Source organism: Zosterops lateralis (genome assembly GCF_965231275.1).
Source record: "Zosterops lateralis genome assembly, chromosome: 12".
NCBI lineage: Eukaryota > Metazoa > Chordata > Aves > Passeriformes > Zosteropidae > Zosterops > Zosterops lateralis.
In genome coordinates this window covers 19,959,538-19,978,956 of record NC_139772.1, presented here as the reverse complement: position 1 = coordinate 19,978,956, position 19,419 = coordinate 19,959,538, and the positions used below count along the sequence as shown (strand labels likewise).

Sequence of the window (19,419 nt, the reverse complement as noted above, 5' to 3'; positions counted from 1 at the left end):
TGACCTCACCGGGCCGCGAGGACCCCACCCCGCCCCGCCCCGTCCCGCCCGTCCGCCCGCGCGCGCCGCCGGCCCCGCCGGGCCCTCCGCCCCGCGGCCGCCCCGCCGGCCCCGCGCGCACCGCGCCCGCCCCGCGATCAGGCGGTGCCCGGACAGCCCCGGCCGCGGCCCGCCCTCCGCGCCGGCCTGCGGCCGCCAGCGCCCCCTGCTGCCCGCGGAGTGGGGCAGCTCAGGCACCGCCTGCTGCACCCCCGGTACCTGCTCAGGTACCTCCTCCTGACCCTCCTTACCTACCTCATACCTTCCTCAGGTACCTTCTCCTACATCTCTGGTACCTTTTCCAGGACCTGCTCAGATACCTTCTCCTGATCTTCCATACCTGCCCTAATAGTTTTCCTGCACCCCCGGCACAGCCCTGGCACTTCCCCACATCCCCGGTCCCGTGCACCCCCGGTGCTGGTGCCAGGCAGTGCCAGGGTCAGGCTTGGACGAACACATGGAATAAATTGTTGCTGATTGATCAAGCTGTCATTACCACCCCTCTGACCAACAGAACCAGAGAGCACGTCAGGGTTTTTACAGACTTTCCTGGGTGGTTTGTCAGTCATTCCAGCCTTTCAAAGTGCTGAAATACTGCCCTGGGTAGCCCAACCAGCCTAAAAGTGACATCAACTATGCTCATGTAATTTTGGTTTTGTGGTGTGGATTTCAAAGCGCTTGTGCAAGAAAATTAAACTGATCAATACTGTACAGTCAATCCAAAGGAGAACAAAAGACTGACTTGCACAAATTCACACCTCAGGTTTCTGCCTGGTCCTTCCCTTTTGGATCCCACCAGAATGTTCCAGTGATGTGGTTCCAGCCCTGCCTTCTGAGAGGAGGTGAAGCACCAGCAGAACCTGCCCAAAAAGGCAGCAGGAATTCCTTCCTTGAAGGGTCTCAGAACTTGACAAGGCACTGAACAACCTGAATAACTTTGACCTCAGCCATGCTCCAAAGAGGAGAGGAGACCAAAGGTTTCACAGGGCCTTTTCCAACCTGAAATATACCTAAGGTGAGGTAAATTGTCACTATTGCAACATTCTCACCTTGGGGCAAGTGAAGATTGACACCTTACATATTTAGCAACATTTCAGGCCTTGATAATGTGGACACTAATACACATTCACTCAAAGGATGAAGTAACAGCTTGTCTGGACTATGCTGGAGTCCCTGGAAAAACAGCTGGAGTGGTGTAAGGGACCCCAGTATCCTCCTTGGGGACACCACATCAGAAGCCCTTTTGGCTCCCACTCTGCCAATAGTTCCACTGATACTCAACTCTGCTACTGGCAACAGCTTTACTCAGAAACATGTTTTATAGATGTTTCAATATTTTAATAAAAAAAACCCCAAACTTCAACATCTGAAAACACTGGAAGATGTATTCATTGCATCATTGACATCATCTTTATTGCAAGTCTCTCAGGTTTTGATTACCTTGCCTGTTTTCAAGCATTTAAGCCACATCATAGTGAAACCTAGTGCAACTACAGTAACTAAACCTTTTCCATAATAAATGAACTATCGATTCAGCATTCCTTTATCAGAACAAGTAAAAAATATAACTGAAATACTAAGGCTATCACTGAAAAATCAAGTTACCAAGGCTTTCAGTGAACCTTCCTATAAAAAAATGTGTAATTAGCAGAAATGGTGGTTCTGCTCACTTACGTGAAAAACGCACCAGAAAACTATCCAACTATAAGCAGAAGACAAATTCTATCAGTATCTATTCAGTTCAACAGTGAATACACAAGTTCTGTAATAAGGAAAGATATGCCTCCTCTGTGCAGCATTGTTTAACCACATTCACAGTTTTCTGTCACAGAGACCTTTTTCTGCACATGCAGCATATTCAATGCATGACAAAATATTCCACTTGCTTTAAACATTTCATTTATTAAGAGGAAACAGATTCAGACACAACAACATTAACACCAGTTTCAGACATAAAAGTATTCATTTTAGCAATATTGGCTTTTCTTACAAATGGTATAGAGCAAGCTACAAGAAGTTAACTCAAAAGTTGCATAAATCAAATGCTCAAATTAATGTAATTTTGACTGATATTCTGTTGCCTGTGATAGCATTACTTAAAGAAATTGTCAAGTTATGGTAAATTATATTTACAATATGTAACAATTCTGTCAGCTGTCACTGAAAATTTAGGAGTCCAAGCCAACCTAAATTGTCCAAGGGCCTGAGTTGTTCTGGCAATACATCACTGTTACAAAGGCTGTTCTTGAACATTCTGCAACAAAATCTAAAGCACTCTCAGATGATATTATTGATGTCCTTTGTGGGCTTTTTTCATCTAAAAAAATGGAGATAAAAGAGAAAATATCAAGATAAATGTTGCCACAAACCACTGCACTATTACAGACCAAAAGACAAAGGCTTGTCACTTAATTGCTCCCATGGTCTCCACAGCACAGGAGCAACTTCCTGTGTGAGGGATGGATGGATTAACCACTGGGAAAGTGCTGCAGGGCCTCTCACAGACCAGCATCACAAGAGAAGCTGCGCAGAGGAGAGCAACCTTCTGATAAACACAGGGAATAATTCAGTTCCTAGTGACACTCTCATTCTCTCTGTACCTCATCAGGTGGCAGTGGCAGGTTCCAAGGCTTTCTGGTCTTTCCCTACTTTAGTTCTCTCTCTCCAAGCACTGGCCCTGATGGAATTACACCAGAGACCATTCTCAAGGGCACTCCACTGACACAAGGCACAATCCCATGGCTGCACACTTTGAAAACCTGTCTTTATTTCTGCAAGTCAGCTCAGGGGCTAACAATAAAAACTGGGCTCACAGCATTTGCCAGCAGTAGAAAATTCAGTGATGAATACCTGCATCTGTAACCTGTAGTACTTCTTGGAAAGGTCAACACTTGTCCGTCCTTTCTGGAAAGGGTAAGACCATAAAATCAAATTCCAGTGGTTGCCCATTTTTTGGACTCCTTTCAAAAGGCAGTTGATTTCTTCAGTTGTGAAATCTTTTCGGGCTCTTCTCTTGTTCAAAGGTCTCATGCTCATGGCCAGGGAACACATTTCATTGTCCTGCAAATAATTATTTTTGTGTCATTAAGAATTATGTAGATGTACATACTATTTTGCACATGGAAGTACCATATTACTGGCAATTCAGCATTAAATAGTTGTAAAGAAATGGTTACACTGGCAAGGGAGCAATGTTTCTTCATGGTTTCTTGACTGTCACCACTTACTGAAATACAGTATTTTTCTCTGATCTTCATTTCTATTGTGCCTACATTTTTTATTCTTTTGGCAGGTTTATTCCTTTAGATTTCTGTTACTTCCATACTATGCAAATCTTCATAAATACAGGAAAAATCAGACCTCCAGATCCATCATTTTGAAAAGATGTCAACTGAAAAATGCTGAACTCAAGTCAGGGCTAAATCAGTGTGACTGGAGTAAAATTAACACAGGAATATTTTAAAAATAAGGTTAATTTTGCTACTGGCCTCCTGTTAAAGGTGGCTAAAGAAGAAACTATGCAGTTCCTAGTGCTTTTATTAGCCATTTATAAACATGTCAGTGCATGATTAGGCTTTGCATAACTAACCTCATCTTCATCAAGTGAATGTGTGCAATTTTCTTCTAAGTGCTGACATTTCTCGCTGCACATCTCTTTGATTCTCTGTCTCTTCAGGTTAGCATCTTGGGTTTTTTGTAAAGCTATAAAATTGTGAACAAGGCCACTTAGTCACTTTAAACTAACTAAAATCTACTGAAAATTTGAATATAAATCTGTAAATGAGCATTTATTCTAATGAATCTGAATATGTAAACATTGCTTTGTTAGTAATATCTCATTCACCTTAGATCTTTTTCTCATAAGCCACATTAAGACATAAGAACTACTGATGAACCAGAAGCAAATAAAAGTATTGTTGATGTTCAAGTGGATTTCTGTGAGAGAAAGTATAACAGTTTATTTAAATTCATAGCCATTTATCTCCAATAGCAAGGACAGGTGGTTCTCTCAATGCCCTGACCTAAATGCAAACACTGATCTATCAATTGTGCAGATCAGAGAATTAATTTCCTGGTAATACTCACACTTTTCACATGCAGGTGTCAAGTTATAGTTGCTAGTCCACCTAGTATTTCTACTATGTTCAGCTCTCTCTGAAGTATTAGATCTGTCTTTTCTATTTGGAGTCAAAAGAATGCCTTTAAAAAACGCAATAAAAACCCAAACAATAAAACATTAAACATCTTTCTTAGAAAAAAATCCAAATCATAAAACACAGGTTATGTTTCAGGAATTAAAATTTAAAAGAGAACCATCTTTTGAGCCATACCACTAATCTGGTAGAAAGACCAGAAAATTCAGTTTACTTCCACTTACAGGAAATGTGTACTTGCTAAAGATATTATATTACTGTAATGGGTTTTCAAGATGAAATACAATTGCTTTCATTGGGTTTTTTTACATTTTAAAATACCTTTGTGGCTTTCATAAGACTTATTAATCAATTTCTGAATCTGAAGGGGAAAAATATAAACTGATTTAAAAATCAACCTAATAGCTTTTACTGGACATTAATTAAATAAAATAACCGTATAATAACCATTTCTGGTGGGAGTCTCAAAATTTGAATTTCAATTCTCATTTCAAAGAAGAATTTATTCTAAAGGATTCCCCTTGTAGCTGTTTATCACAAGCCCCAAGTCCTCAGCAGAGCTTCCAGCAGGAACAGGAATGGGTCTAAGGGAATAACATAACTGGAACTCCATAAGGAGTGGTGCTGAATCCAGGTTCAGGCAGCTGAGCTCTGCTCTGAGCCTGACTAAACCTCTCCATTTTAGAAAACAATCCCACAAAACTGAGAAATAGCAAATGCCATGGAAAGTATGCTGTACAGGATTCAAAATAGGATCAACACAGCAAGTTCCAGATAACTTTGCAGGGAAATAATGTGCATTATACAATTTCATTATTATAGAGTATGCATTTTTTTACCAAATAATATATAGATTATTCTCAGAATCTAGAGGGGAAAAAAAGGTTTGTTGGTTTGGGTTGGGGTTTTTTTGTTTGTTTGTTTGTTTGTTTGTTTTTTGTTTTGTTTTTATATATATTTTTTTATTTTTTAAAAAAAATTTATTTTTACCACAGTTTCCCATGGTAAAGTTCTGCAAAAGAATTAATAGACAGTAAGGGCATTTCACACCAATTTCCAACCCAAGCCCTTACTTTGGAAACTATCCTTCTTGCTCCTAACAGTTGGTATTTCTTTATGCAGCCTGTCCTTCTTCACTGGGGCCAGCAGCATTTCTGGAAAATATAAGATGAACTCCAGTACATCCAGTACTTACCAGTAAGTAATAACCGTTTAATTTTCAGAATTCCTCCTTTAAACCAGAAAAAATATAGGATGGGTTTCTATTTAATTAAGATTTCTAAGTACCCTTAGATTAGACCCATAAGTGTGTAATATTGAATGAAATTATTTTGCTGTGATGTCATGTATCTACTCACACATATTTCAACTTAATACATTCCTTTCTCTTAGGACTTGACTATTTCTGGCAAATGTGAGGGTCTTATCAAAGCCTCTAATAAGCATCTCTCACCATGGCAAGAAACACACAAGATCCTTCAAAACAGAAGTGGCCAGTTCTGATCTCACTTAGTACAAATCAATGAAAATTAAACTCCATGAGTGAGTTTAAAACAGCAAGACAATCAGAAGCAAATAAAAAGTTCAGAATTTTAAATGCAATTTAAAGCTACAGTTCCAAGTACTGAAAATAAACTCCATACTCTGGTGACTTGCAGATCTGCTGTTGTTACCAGCAGCCACCCTGCGGAGTTCCCCTCGGTATCTTTCTTCAGCCTCCAGGATGATTCTGTGGTGCTCACACCTGTGCAGGCAACTCTGCAACACCTTGGTGAAAGTTTTACTGTTCAAGGACAGTCCTCCTGCTGTGCAACCTGGGAAAAAATAGTATATTGCAGCAATAGCAATCACAGCTTCTGAAGAAGCCACCACGAAATTCGGTGTTTCATTTTGCTCACTAGGATCAATTTGACTTCAGGTTTTCCATACTCACATAATTTTTATGTACCTTCTTGAAATACTTCACATTTGCTCTCCTGAATTTTTTTTTTTTCAACATTTTATGGGACTAAGTTATACTGCACTTCCACTCCACAAATACTGATTGAGGCATGGATCCTCTACAGAACTACAAACAGTGATGGGATGGGAAGACACAGGACACAATTCCATTTGCACATTTATCCAGGAACCAATATATATATATATATATATATATATATATATATATATAATGTACTTTTTTTTTTTTTTTGAAACTTTGTATTGTAACAGTTACCTGTATTAATCTGAATCAATGGTAAGTCTGTTTAGGCATGAATTATCTCACAGGAAGCCTTGCTGTTCATTTTTGAGGACATCCCTAGGGTAATTTATGGTTTAGATATCCTTGGATGCTCTCATGGTTAAGTTACATCAGCTGGAGGAGAATTTGTGTGAGGAGTCACAGGAAGGGCACAAGTCTGCATCTGTAACATTCTATCTTAAGATAAAGCAGTGCTAAAACTCAGCTTGAATTTAGTTTGACAACTGGATAAAAAGAATGTTCAAAGGTGGGTTATGGGCTGCTTTTGGGGTTGTTTGGTTTTCTGTGGGTTTTTTGTTTTGTTGGGTTTTTTTACATAAATAAACATTAGCTTGATTACAAAATCCACTCACAAATCCAGAGTACCAGCAGTATTCTCATGACCTACTGATGGAGCAGGGGAGGAAGTAGAGCCTGGGCTGACTGAGGGCTGTACTCACGGATTACCATAAAACTGCCTGCCTGTACCTCACAGCAGTGATGCACAGAGAGCAGAAGAACACTGAAGAGGCTTAGCAGGAGAATAAATGAGGGAAATGAGCAGGGCTACGTGTTCTTCCTCCCTGTCTGCAAGCAGAGAAAGGAGGAAATATTCTCGAATATTCTTCTAATTAGGGGTTCACCTTTTAAATTACTGTATGCTCCAATTTCACAGTATTTCATGGACCAAAACTGCAATTTGTCAGCTTTATTTCAATATAGGTTAGGAGAGAAGGGGAGGGGGAAGGGACTGCTGACTCTTTAAGGCTTCTTTATATACTCCGGAAGGAAGGAAGGAAGGAAGGAAGGAAGGAAGGAAGGAAGGAAGGAAGGAAGGAAGGAAGGAAGGAAGGAAGGAAGGAAATATTTACCTAAACACCTTAAATCTGCCATTTTATGGGATGATGATGTAGCTGAAGTACTTTTGACTCTCTCATTTTTCTCTGAACAGAATGAATGTTGATCTAAATGAGGGAGGAAAAACGTCACTAGGAAGTGTAACCTATCTTTTGCCAATGTAATCACGCATCAGCATAATGACATTCAACTGCATTTTATATTTGTAGATTAATAAAGTTTAATTAACATAGCAGCAGAAAATCCAAATGAAATTTCTCAAGTTGAATGTCTCACATTCACATTTCTATAATTCCAGAATAACCATGTTCAGTTCAGTGGTTTTTCATCATTCTTCCCAAAGATATTACTTCAACTTGAACACAGCAAATTAAATCCCTGTAAATCCACACTGCTTAACTAAGCCCTATAAACTTTATACCTGTTTGGAATCAGATGCTGAAAAATGTGATATATTGGAATAATAGATATTCTCAGTTTAAACAGGTGTAACCTGGAGATCAGCTGGTCACCTGTAAAGCTCCCATTCTGACAAATTCTAATCTAATGAATACTTAGCAATTTTATAAATTATCAGGAAACTAAATAATGAATAAATATTTGATTGAACAGATCTAAGTTGTAAAATAAATGTATCAGATTAGGATTAATGCAAATCTGAAAACCTTTTCTCTTAAAGACACGTTCACCCTCTAGGGAAAGTATCAGGCAAAAGTCACTCTCACAGGCAGGTTCTATCCCAGCCTTACAGGCACAGAACCAAACCTGCATTTTCTATTAGTGGCTTTCACTGGTCAGTACAGATTGAACACTTAACATAATCTCTGATACATTCAACTGAATAGTTAAAAGCACTTCTAAAAATGAAAGCTAAAATATGTATTAGAAGGAAAGTAGGATAAATGTCATGGTAAAATTGTGTACAAAATAAAATTCCAACACTATGCAAACCAGTTAAAGGATATTACACATAAGGCACCTCTGTCATCTAAGGATACAAAACAAGTGATAAAAAGTCATAATAAACATACACAAAGCTAATTAAAATCTCATTAAGAACAAAATCAGCTCAGAAAGGAATATGTGTAGCTATTTGTACCTGATGTGCATGTCTGTTTCATATTTCTAACGGTCTCTGCTGGTTGTTTAAATAACTGTTCACTGGGAAGATCAAAATGTGAACAAATCAAAACAAAACAATAAAAACAACATACATTTACTTGCAAATAAATACACACATTCCAAGGGCACAGCAAAAAAAAAACCCACAATAAATATATAAAAGAGAAAATTCTACAAGAATTACTCTAATTATCCCAAGTTACGGAACTTATTGCACCCAGCATGTAATCAGTGCATGTTAAAATCTGTTTCCCAGAGATCTGATTGGCATTTCTTGTAGTCTGTTCAGCAGGGAGTACAGAGCTGTCACTGGTTTCCAGAGTAATTTGTAATTCAGATTCACATAAAGATTACCAAGTGCATATAAAGCTCTCACAAAGCCTTCAGAATACTGTAGCCTTTACCATTTGCAGCAAATGCTCTAAAAGGTAATTGCTTTCCTTCTTTTCTTACACTAATTAACTTCTATGCAACCAACACACTGCTATGATACCATGATTAAGCATTTTTGTTCCCTGATTCCCTCTGAAAGCTGCAGGAGCAAGGAGCCTGATCTATGGTTACCTTACAGTAACTCCTGTGTTCACTCAAACACACATTCAAAAAGAGATATTTTTTTAATTGATATTTTGTGCATCAGAGCCCAAAACAAGAAGTAAAGAAGCTGTGAAATTGAACTAACCAGCAACAAAGCAAAATTTACCTGAATGTACTATAGAAAATAGTACAGGCCAGGCTCTTGGTGATTTCTGTGGTACTTGCAAAGTAACAATATAATAGCAGGAAACTGCATAGAGCAAGGTGTAGCCAGACACATAGAAAAAGCACAATAAAAATGTGGAACTCAAAAAGCCCAAAGCAAAACATAAAGCCCACCCAAAATGTAGTTTAGCTCATACTTTTCCATTGACTGTGTTGAGGAATATTCCAGATATAAACTCAAGAGTGGAATCTGTATTTATCATTGCAAGTTAGCTATAAATAATTTTGAGTTTATCAATAGGAAAGATAAACACAAGCAGCAAAAAAAAAAAAGAGAGGAAAATTAGCATTTATGTGAGAGCAACAAGCAAGACAACAGGAATGACCAAGCAGGGCTGTTCCTTTCTCTTCCCATGCAGGGCAGCACTGGAACATGAGGGGACAATATTCTGCACAGAGGTGCAGAAACTTTCCCCCCTACTTTGCAGACACTCCAATTTCAGTATTTTTTCAAGTAGTTCTCTACATGTTGTTTCCCGAGTAAGGATACATTACAGAAACCATTGTGGTTTTGTCCAAACCAGTGGGTCAAATCTTGATCTGTTGCAATCACTGTAACAGATTCCTTTCCTTTCCTTTCCTTTCCTTTCCTTTCCTTTCCTTTCCTTTCCTTTCCTTTCCTTTCCTTTCCTTTCCTTTCCTTTCCTTTCCTTTCCTTTCCTTTCCTTTCCTTTCCTTTCCTTTCCTTTCCTTTCCTTTCCTTTCCTTTCCTTTCCTTTCCTTTCCTTTCCTTTCCTTTCCTTTCCTTTCCTTTCCTTTCCTTTCCTTTCCTTTCCTTTCTCCTTCCCTTCCCTTCCCTTCCCTTCCCTTCCCTTCCCTTCCCTTCCCTTCCCTTCCCTTCCCTTCCCTTCCCTTCCCTTCCCTTCCCTTCCCTTCCCTTCCCTTCTTCTCCTTCCCTTTCCCTTTCCCCTTCCTCTTCCCCTTATCTTTTCTTTATCCTATCCTATCCTATCCTGAAATAAACAGTGAGAACTTCAGGGCAAAAGCCATGGATGATTTCAGCACTATGTTGAAGGCACTCAAACGTGCCCTGAAAGAGGCTCTCTGTACAACACCAGCATTCAAAAATCAGCAGCTTTGTTACTGCAGTGACTGTAATCTTTGATCTGTGACCTCAAAAACAATCTCTAGTGAGCCACCAAAGGGCTATGTCTTTCCACTAGGAAAAAAACGCACAGTTAGTAACTCATAATTTAAAAGCCTGTCAATTTGGAATGACTAAAGAAAAGCAACTTAATATTTCTGCTTAGGTGTAAGATTCTTACCCTGCTTGAAGACCAGACTGATTATTTCCACAAGCAGTTTTTCCATTTATATTGCGACTTGGAGGTACACTGTCTGTTTGCAGCTCAGTAACTGAACATGGAATGTTCCTCTGTTCGGTTTGTCTGGTAGAAGCTGCATCCATAGTGTTCACTGTTTCATTTTTTTGTGGAGCAGAAGTTACACATGGAGCAAGAACCTGATTATTCAACTTTGAGGCCAACTGGGAACAACAGACATCTTTATGTGCTCTTTCTGTGCACTTCTTTGGATCAGCAGGATTCACTTGATGAGATTTCAATGCTTCAGAATTGGCTACTGAAGATTCATCTACAAATATTTCTACTTGCTCTCTTTCCTATATTGAAAAATACTGGTTAGTGACTGTGTAAGATCTATAAAAATGTTAAATAAATCCAGTAACAGGATTAATTAGATAGTCTAACTCTGAGGGTAAAGCAAATTCCAGAGAAGCTTCAGAAAACCCCCTGACTGAGCTGAGAGCCAACAAGACAGCAATGCCACTGAAGGTGTTGAGGGGGTACTTACTAAGTGATAATTTCAGGCTGAAGCAAGGAATTTGATACTAATGCAAGGCACTGCTAGAAACTAAGAGCTATTTAAGTAACCCATAGACTTGCTGTTCCAAACCCACAGATACTTAGCAGCTTTAAAGCACAAGGTAAATATGAAACGACTTTATCTCAGCTTATGTTCTCATTCTTCTTTATCATCTATCCCACCACAGCTGTACAACCCTGACCATTTCATGCATGCAAATATTAAAATTATATGTTTGAACATCCAGCAATTAAAAATAAACTCAACTTCTTTTTCTATCTCATAGAAAGTCTGGGTTTATAATAAACTAGAACAATTCATACAATACAGATGCCTCCATTCTCTGCACACCTGTAACTCAGTCTGATCTATAATAATGATAAAAGTTGCAGATTGTAGTTTCACAAAAATCCAACATTTTCCCAGGGGTTTTTTGCTCGCATTGAAATTATCTTAAGGATTTACTTTCACTTGCCCTTTAAACTCTGGAAAGATGTGATTAGTTTTATCTTATTTTAGTAAATAGGCCAACCTCATCATGCTCTTTTTCAATGGAGTTTATTCTGTGTAAAATCTCTTTTGCTTTCTTCCAGTAGTCTTGTAGACACCTTTTTCTGACTTGCACATCCAATTCTTCCCCATTGTTCACATTCAATGAGTTATCATGTAATTTCAGAGACAACTGTTCAGCTTTATAAAATATAAAAAAACATTAATATTTAAATTTTTATCAATTAACTTTTTAGAAAGTATTTATTATATTTTAGTATGCTGAGGAACAGCCCCAATAATTTAATGCAAAATAAAAAAATTTATTAAACTTAAATTTATACATAAATGTTAACACACTTGAAATATAAGCTGCAGTTACAAGACGTGAACTTCCAATTATAGTTACTATAAACTGTTTGCAGAATGATGCTGGGAGAAAAAATTACTTTTTCATTGACTTAACTCTGGGCTCTTTACCAGTATGAGTCTCTGTTTTTTTAAAAAACAGTTCCATATTAATGGACACTACAAATCCCCACACCCTCTCAATCTTACACAAACTTCTCAGTTGTGTTTGGAGCACAAAACTGTAGATTAGGTTTGATTTTCCTAATTAGCAACTGCACACCCTCCATGCTCTAGAGATTAGAGGACAAGGTCTCTCTGTTTCATGCATGGTATTGTACAGATAATTAATAAAAAACAGAAACAGGGGACCTAAAAATATGTCCTACTTCAGAAAAAAAAGATCAAGATTTCTTAATATTAGAAATAATGTAGTCACACTGATTTCAGGCCTGATTACCTTCTGGTTTATTCTCTCTCTCTAGTGGTACATCCCCAGAAAGAGAGTATCCAGTGGGTGGGTGTTAAATGATAACATTCATATTTTTCACAAAATTTACAGATGGGAAAGCTTTAAGAACTGGCCCTACACTGAGAAGTTTCACAAAAGCATTATTGCAACACTGTTGGAATTTTTACTTCTCTTTTTTCTGCCTAAGTCATTTCTTGATGACAAATAAGCCACTTTCTCTGCAGAAAACAAACATCTCTTGGAGTACACAGAATTACAAAGCTGCCACAGTCAAAATCACTTAGGGAATTAGCAGAACACAGATGGAAATAATCACTGTCATTTTTAAAGCAATAACAGCAAGCTTACTCATTTGTTTGCAGTTCTGCAGCACAAAAGTAGCAGCTTTGATGAGTTCCTCCTCCTGAGATTCTGTCAATACCTGAATCATAAGTGGCAGACCATTGTTCTGTAGCAGCTCACACTGGTTTTCTTCTAGAACAGGGCATGGTAAAGAAAAATAGTTTGGTTTCAGCCTCACACACCTTAACCTTACAGTATTTTTAGGAGCCAACATTGACAACTTTCTGTAAGTTTCTGTAAAAAAAGAGATTTTCATTACAGACCCAAGCCTGCTGCAGTGACAGCAGGAGAGCTTTACATTGCACAGGATGATTTGACCAGAACTCACATTTCTGTAAGAAAACTGAAGGATGACTGAGACAAATTATAGGATGGAGTTCCAAACTCATTTACCTGTGGCCTAAAACATTTGAATAATGACTGCTCTATTTCTTTTCTTCCATTACCTGCTCTTGGGGTAGATATGCTACATTTCTGTGAGGTCTGAGATGCAGAAATATCAAAATCTCAAGGTTTATAATTAGCAAAATAAAATTAGTAGTTTAATCCTGGTCTAGCCAATCTGTTCCTCCTCATTTATCGTGTAATTAGCTAAATTTTTATAGTGATCTCATTCGCATACGTATTCATACAACTGATAACTTGCTAAAAATGGTTCTTTTTTGTTTAAACTTAATTTTAAAAAAGAATTTAAAAATCAAACATTTTTATTTTGACTGAGTTGATATTTTAAGAGAAACCTTTTTTCTGTTGGTTTAACCATTTTTCTATTCAAATGACATTTTCCACTAAGTCTTGTTTCAATAATTCTTCACTAAAAAAATGTCTGTTAAAGTAAATTTATGACTTATTGGGCTAATTATTGAACATGTTATTGGCACTCCGAGGATGAAAACCAAACAGAATTTTTGAACATAAGCCCTTTTTCTTGTTTATCTAAACATACATAAAGAACAGTAAAAAACAGTAGCACAAATTAACTTCCCTTTCTATTTACTTGACTACCACAAAATACCAACCGAAGTGCTGTATTTTTACCAGATATTCTTGGGCAAGTCCTGAGTTCAAAGTGCTGTATTTTTACCAGATATTCTTGGGCAAGTCCTGAGTTCCTCAGGACAAACACATTTCAGGGCTGCCTACTACTTATGTGTCTTGAAAACCAATGCTCTTACATGGCTTTTACAAATATAACTGGCCTCATAAGCAGTGGACAGAAGCTGTATGTGCCAAGGACCATGAAAAGAGAGCTCAAGACAACTCATTTGCTATGTCTGGATTGTAGCAGTTTTCAGGTCTGGATTAATTATTCTCTGTGATCCCTAAGTCCAGCTCTGAATTCCTGCATATCAGTCTATTTTTCAAAGCTACTAAAGACACTTCCTGCTAACAAGCTTTAAAATTTAAAGATGGAACATTATAGAAAACTTTTTTCCCAAATATTGACATCATATTATTTAATAGAACTCTCCATGGTGTTCCAGTCTTGCTGAAGTGACACCACTGGAGGAGTCAGTGTATGAGAATTTAGGAGAATCTGACAGACAGGAAAAACAAAAAGCAAATCTTACCACAAACTTCAGTACAGTGTCCAATTGTTAGAATAATACTGATTTTTTCTCCTGTGCTCAGTGTGTCATTGGACATCAGCTTCAGCAGCTCTGACACAGTGTGATACTTTGCCAAGACAACACCCATGGCAGCTGTTTGTTAAAATAATTGTAAGGAAAATAAACTAGATAATGAGTGTACAGGAATTCTCCAAGTATAAAGTGCTGTGTTTCGAGGAAACTCTACAGACCCCTCAAAGCCTTGGGCCTGCTCAGCCCTGCCCTCCTCTGCCTTTAGCAGTTCAGATTACCCCACCCCTCCTGTGCTGCTCCCAAATCCAGTCCTGCCCGTCCTCCCAGCCTGTGCTCCATGGACATGAGGGAGAAGATCTTAAGAACAAGGGCTTTGCACTGAGCAAGTTTTGGAGATCCCTGCTAAGTTTCTCACATCCTTTATCAGCTCCAGCATGGAGCCAGAGAGAGTTGAATAAGCTTTGACACACAGAGTATCTGCCATAAAAAGAGCAGGGGGCAAGCCCTTCCTGGCACAGGGAACACCACTGGAAGTCCATCCATGCTGAGGCCCAGTCCTGTCACACACCAACTGATCTGAAACTACACTCAGAACTAGGGCAGATTTATGCTTTTCAACTTTTGTGAACTTCCATTTGAAGCTCTTACGGCAGAAGTGTGAGATACGCCAACCATGACCACAGCACAGGCTCATCAGGAGTCATAGGTGTTCCCAAACCTTCTGATGGAACACACAGGACCTCACTAGGAGAGCAGTACCCAGCCAGCAAACCAGAGCTGTGCAGAAACACCACATTTGTTCAGCTTCGCCTCTGAACTACTAAAGCGGTCTAAAGGTACACAATTTCTTGTTCAGGCATAGGCCTAACTCCAGGATCCAAACTGACAGGGCAAATCCAGGCCCAGAGCTCAGTTTTACTTACCCAGGACTAGCTGTAGCATCTTATCTTTATTTTTCATTAGGGTTTAAATGTCACAGTACTTATTTTAGCAACAATGGGACAGTAATCCACCTCAAATGAACTCAATCACTACCCACTTACACCTTTGAATTTTAAAAAACACTGCAACGTCCATCAGGGTGTATGTAACTTAACTGCCTTTAAGCATCCATTTATTTAATTTTTCCACCAGCACAAGACTTTAAAAATTGCATTTTAAAATTACCATAGATAAAAAATGTCCTTTCACTCACAGTTATTAGCAATGCAGGCATCCAGAGTCTTTGTTACTACCACTGCAAGTTTCATGCTGGAGTGACTCGAACAGGAATCATGCATAAGCTCAAGGAGAACTTTGGCTAATGTATCCAATCCTCCAATAGAAACAAAATATTTCTGCACATACACTTAGTGAAAAAAAAGAAAAAATGTGATTTGAGCAACAGAGTTTGCAAATCATTTAAGCATTTCACCAAGTAAGTCCATCACAGTTTTTCTGTGCATGTGTTAGGCATTACACTTCTTATACAAAAGAAGCTGGATATATATTAATCTCAAGAAATGTAGTAACTGCATATAAATTAGTTACAGGAAAACATGACCCTAATACCTGCACACAAATGGCAAACATCATACTTGAGTTCTACATAAGTCATTGTTTTCAGTCATGCAATACTGACTTTTATTCATAAAGACTTTTTATCAGAACAGCTTCCAAATAGTTTAACTGACCTTCCAAAATGCAATCAGTTTGTGGCTATTTGTGGACTTGAGCACAGTGTAGTGTAAGTAAAGATGGTGGAATACAGTTGTCAGAGTAAAAGCTGTAAGAACAGCAAATGACTTTGTAGAAATTGACAAGAAAGAAAAAAACATTTCACTCCCTAATTAAACATATTTTTATCAAATGCAAAACTGTGTAAAGCTTGAGCTGCACTTACAGTTATTTGCAACTGTGAGACCAAGAAATGAGCAAATAGGACGAACTATCTCAGGCTTTGTGCAACTCTCGAGCCACTCTTTGGCATAGGGAAAAACTGAACAGCAGATGTTTTGATTATCTTCTGGAAAAATAAAACCAAATTACCCCAAATCAAAATGCAATGAAATGAAATTTCAGCTGGACAGGTAAAATGAAACCAAAGTTTTACCATTTTGGAGAATATCTTTAAACTTCTTACACAACTTTCAGAGCAACACGTACCATTCTGGGGGTTGTTCACACAGGCACAGAGAGTGCTGCACACTGACGACCAGAGCTGATAGCAAGGATCAGTGGTTTCATCTGACAGATTCTTTTCAGAGGTGGAGAGAGTTGTTCTGTTCAGGACAACACAAACAAGTCCCAAATAGTCAAGGAAACACAGCTGCTAACCTGTTTTTGTCTGCTTGAACTGCAACCCTGTTTACCTGAATAACTGCAGCAGCAGGCTGATGCAGCCTGTATCCCTGACATAGGTTTGCCCATCTTCTAAAAGAGAACACACACAAGACTCCAGAGACAAATGCAATTCCAGACAAAATCTTAGGATCAAGTTTCATTTACATACATACATTCCTTTTCCCAAGCACATCCCCATTAGTAAATACAAAATCACATCAACATATCAGTAAATAACCTTTCTATGTCTCTCTTTTTCTATAAACTCTCAAAAACTATGGGTTTGCCTTTGCAAACTATATTTTTAGAGCTAAACCACGTTCTGCTGTTTAAGGGAATCCCAGTGAGCAATGACCTAATTACACAATTCAGGTTCAGTTACATACAAACATTCATTTTTATAAGTTAACTTCACCAAAACATTACTTATTGAACATTCCAAATTTTGTACTGCAGATTGTCAAATAGAAAAGAGTGTTGCTATAACACAGAAAAAAACACAACTTACTATTATTTGAAACCAGTACTAAGATGACATAAACAGACATTCTTTTCAAGTTCACACCAGAATCCTTTTTAATTAAAAAAAAAATGAGGTCTTCAAACAATGCAGAAGTACACAAAGTCTGCTGGCAATACACTGAAAACAGAAAGTGGAAACCATTAAGCCCTAAAGTAAGCCACTCATAATTCTAAATTATTAAGTCTCAATTGGGGCCAGTATGTAGGGAGTGGAGACAAGGCAGGACTAGGAAGTGACTGAGGGCTTCCCTCTGCAATGAGTTCTACACCACCCAGGACTCTGGCAAGCTTTGGAACAATACAGGAGTCATTTTACACTTGCTGCTGAGGGAGAGGAGGAGTACAGGTGTCTGGTAACTTAAAGACACCTGTGTGCACAAATCAACAATGCATTGATCAAATCTGGGGATGGAGAGTGCAACTGGGCACCTTTATTACCCCTTGCTCTAACTGACAATCCTGTAGCCTCATTTTGTGAGACCAAGCAGAAGTAATGACAGGGAGCCATAATGCACTCAGAAACAGAAAAAGTATTATTTTTATTACCATTACTCTCTATAATAATCCCCAATGTAAATAAAGCTGCTTCCTTTACAATGCAATGAACACTTGACTTGGCAAGGTCATTTATAAACATCAAACCACCAATTTCTCGAAAGTATTCACTTGCTTCACCTACAGGAGGAAAAAAGAATAGAAACTTTTACTTTTGTTTCTCTGCAAAATGAAAGGCTTCTAAGACTTTTCCAACATCTCAAACCTTATAACCTTTAGACAATATTTTTACAGTGTCCACCAGTTTCTTAACATATATGGTGAGCATAAATTACTGCATTTCTTACTGTTTTGTTGGCAAATGGAATAGATAGTGATCAAAGCCTCTTTCTGAGACAGAGGGCAGTCCATCTGATATTTAAGGCACTCAAGCAGTAAGTTCAGATCTGTTTTCACATCTAGGAGCAAACACAAAAAACTTCATTAAAATTGTTATATTTTCTATATATTGATCTAGTCAGCATTAGAATAAATCTGTCCAAAATGTAGTATGTACATGTATTTTAAAAAAGGGGGGAAAGTGAGCCAAAATGGAGCTACATCACTTCTATTCACCCATAAACAATAAACCTAGAATATTTCTGTTCACAGTTTGCTATTAGAGCATGATTTCCTTTGCAGAGTAATAGCCTCCTTTTAACATTTCTTGCCTTTAGTTACTAGTAGCTGTTAGTAAGGATGATGTAAACTACTAAATATCAAATTCACAATTGCAAGGTGCATTAGGTGTAAGTAATACACAACCATTAAAACATTCAGAGTGCAAATACAGTTGAAAATCTATGGAATAGTAAGGAAAGAGTCAAAGAGCACAGGGCTGCTCTGTGGTACTGAGTTACAGGAGACATAAATCATGCACCACAGCAGCAAAGCCCTCAATCAGGTGGTTAGAGATGTAACACAAAATATTCTCTGGGGACCTACATACAACCCTATGTGGGTAAACAGACTTGGAAAATATGTTTCTTAGTCTTTGGGGTATAATTAAAAGACTTATTTGATAATTATTTCTACCTGCGACAGAAGGTATTGTTTGTTGTAAACTCTTACAAGGTTTGGGGGTCCTTAAAGAAGCTAAAATACAATTAAAATGTGGATAAATATTAGCAAATTAAAAATAAAAAGGTGACTTTGTGGTGGCATGCTTCACTACATGCAGGTTTGCTTATCCAATATAGTATTCAAAATTTGGCAACTGGGAAAAAGCACATGACAGGCCTATCACTGTCTACTAAAACTGTAAAACTGATACAGATTATAATGACAAATTATATTAGGTATCTTACCACACTGATTTTTCTGCACCTTTTGAGTGTTCATTTTTGTTTTATCTCTGTTCTTGTTCTGCAACCGCAAGGAAAAAGTGTCTTCAGTTTTGTTCCAATTAGCAGTGTTTATAATATATGCAGTATAAATGACATCATTTTTCTAAAATGCACTCTTTCCAGTTTTCTGCTTTTACTCTGCCATCTCACACACACACAGTTTCATGTATTCTTGAATGGCACAGTTTTCCTTTGGAAATGCAGTATTTTATAATAACCCTGCATTTGTAACTACCTTTTGAAAGCTTTTTGTAGCTACCTATCACCTTTTGAAAGTGGACATTCTGCAGAAATCAGGTCATTCCATGTCACCACTGAGGGGCACTGTGGATGCCCCTGTCAGTAAAGAATATCTCCTGCTCTGTGTCACTGATCACGACAAAGCTGATACAATTTTCCTTAAAAGAGTGGCCAACTTTGCCATCAGCCAACAACCTGCGCTAAGACCAATGTTACTTAGAGTGAACACTATAAAACA

The 19,419-nt window shown here is 38.1% G+C and overlaps 1 protein-coding gene across 1 annotated transcript; it reads right to left on the bottom strand.

Moving 5' to 3' along the window:
* Nucleotides 1-2,829: 2,829 nt before the first annotated feature.
* TERB1 (telomere repeat binding bouquet formation protein 1) lies at nt 2,830-18,936 on the bottom strand (the record flags this gene model as incomplete). The annotated part of the gene is given in 19 exon segments (XM_083869957.1): nt 2,830-3,099; nt 4,126-4,143; nt 4,148-4,239; nt 5,267-5,347; nt 5,837-6,007; nt 7,290-7,382; nt 9,126-9,184; nt 10,425-10,780; nt 11,516-11,673; nt 12,641-12,766; nt 14,206-14,337; nt 15,413-15,565; nt 16,100-16,222; nt 16,363-16,478; nt 16,569-16,629; nt 17,048-17,179; nt 17,608-17,736; nt 17,904-18,014; nt 18,903-18,936. Coding segments are annotated over 19 exon segments (2,415 nt in total).
* Nucleotides 18,937-19,419: the final 483 nt, after the last annotated feature.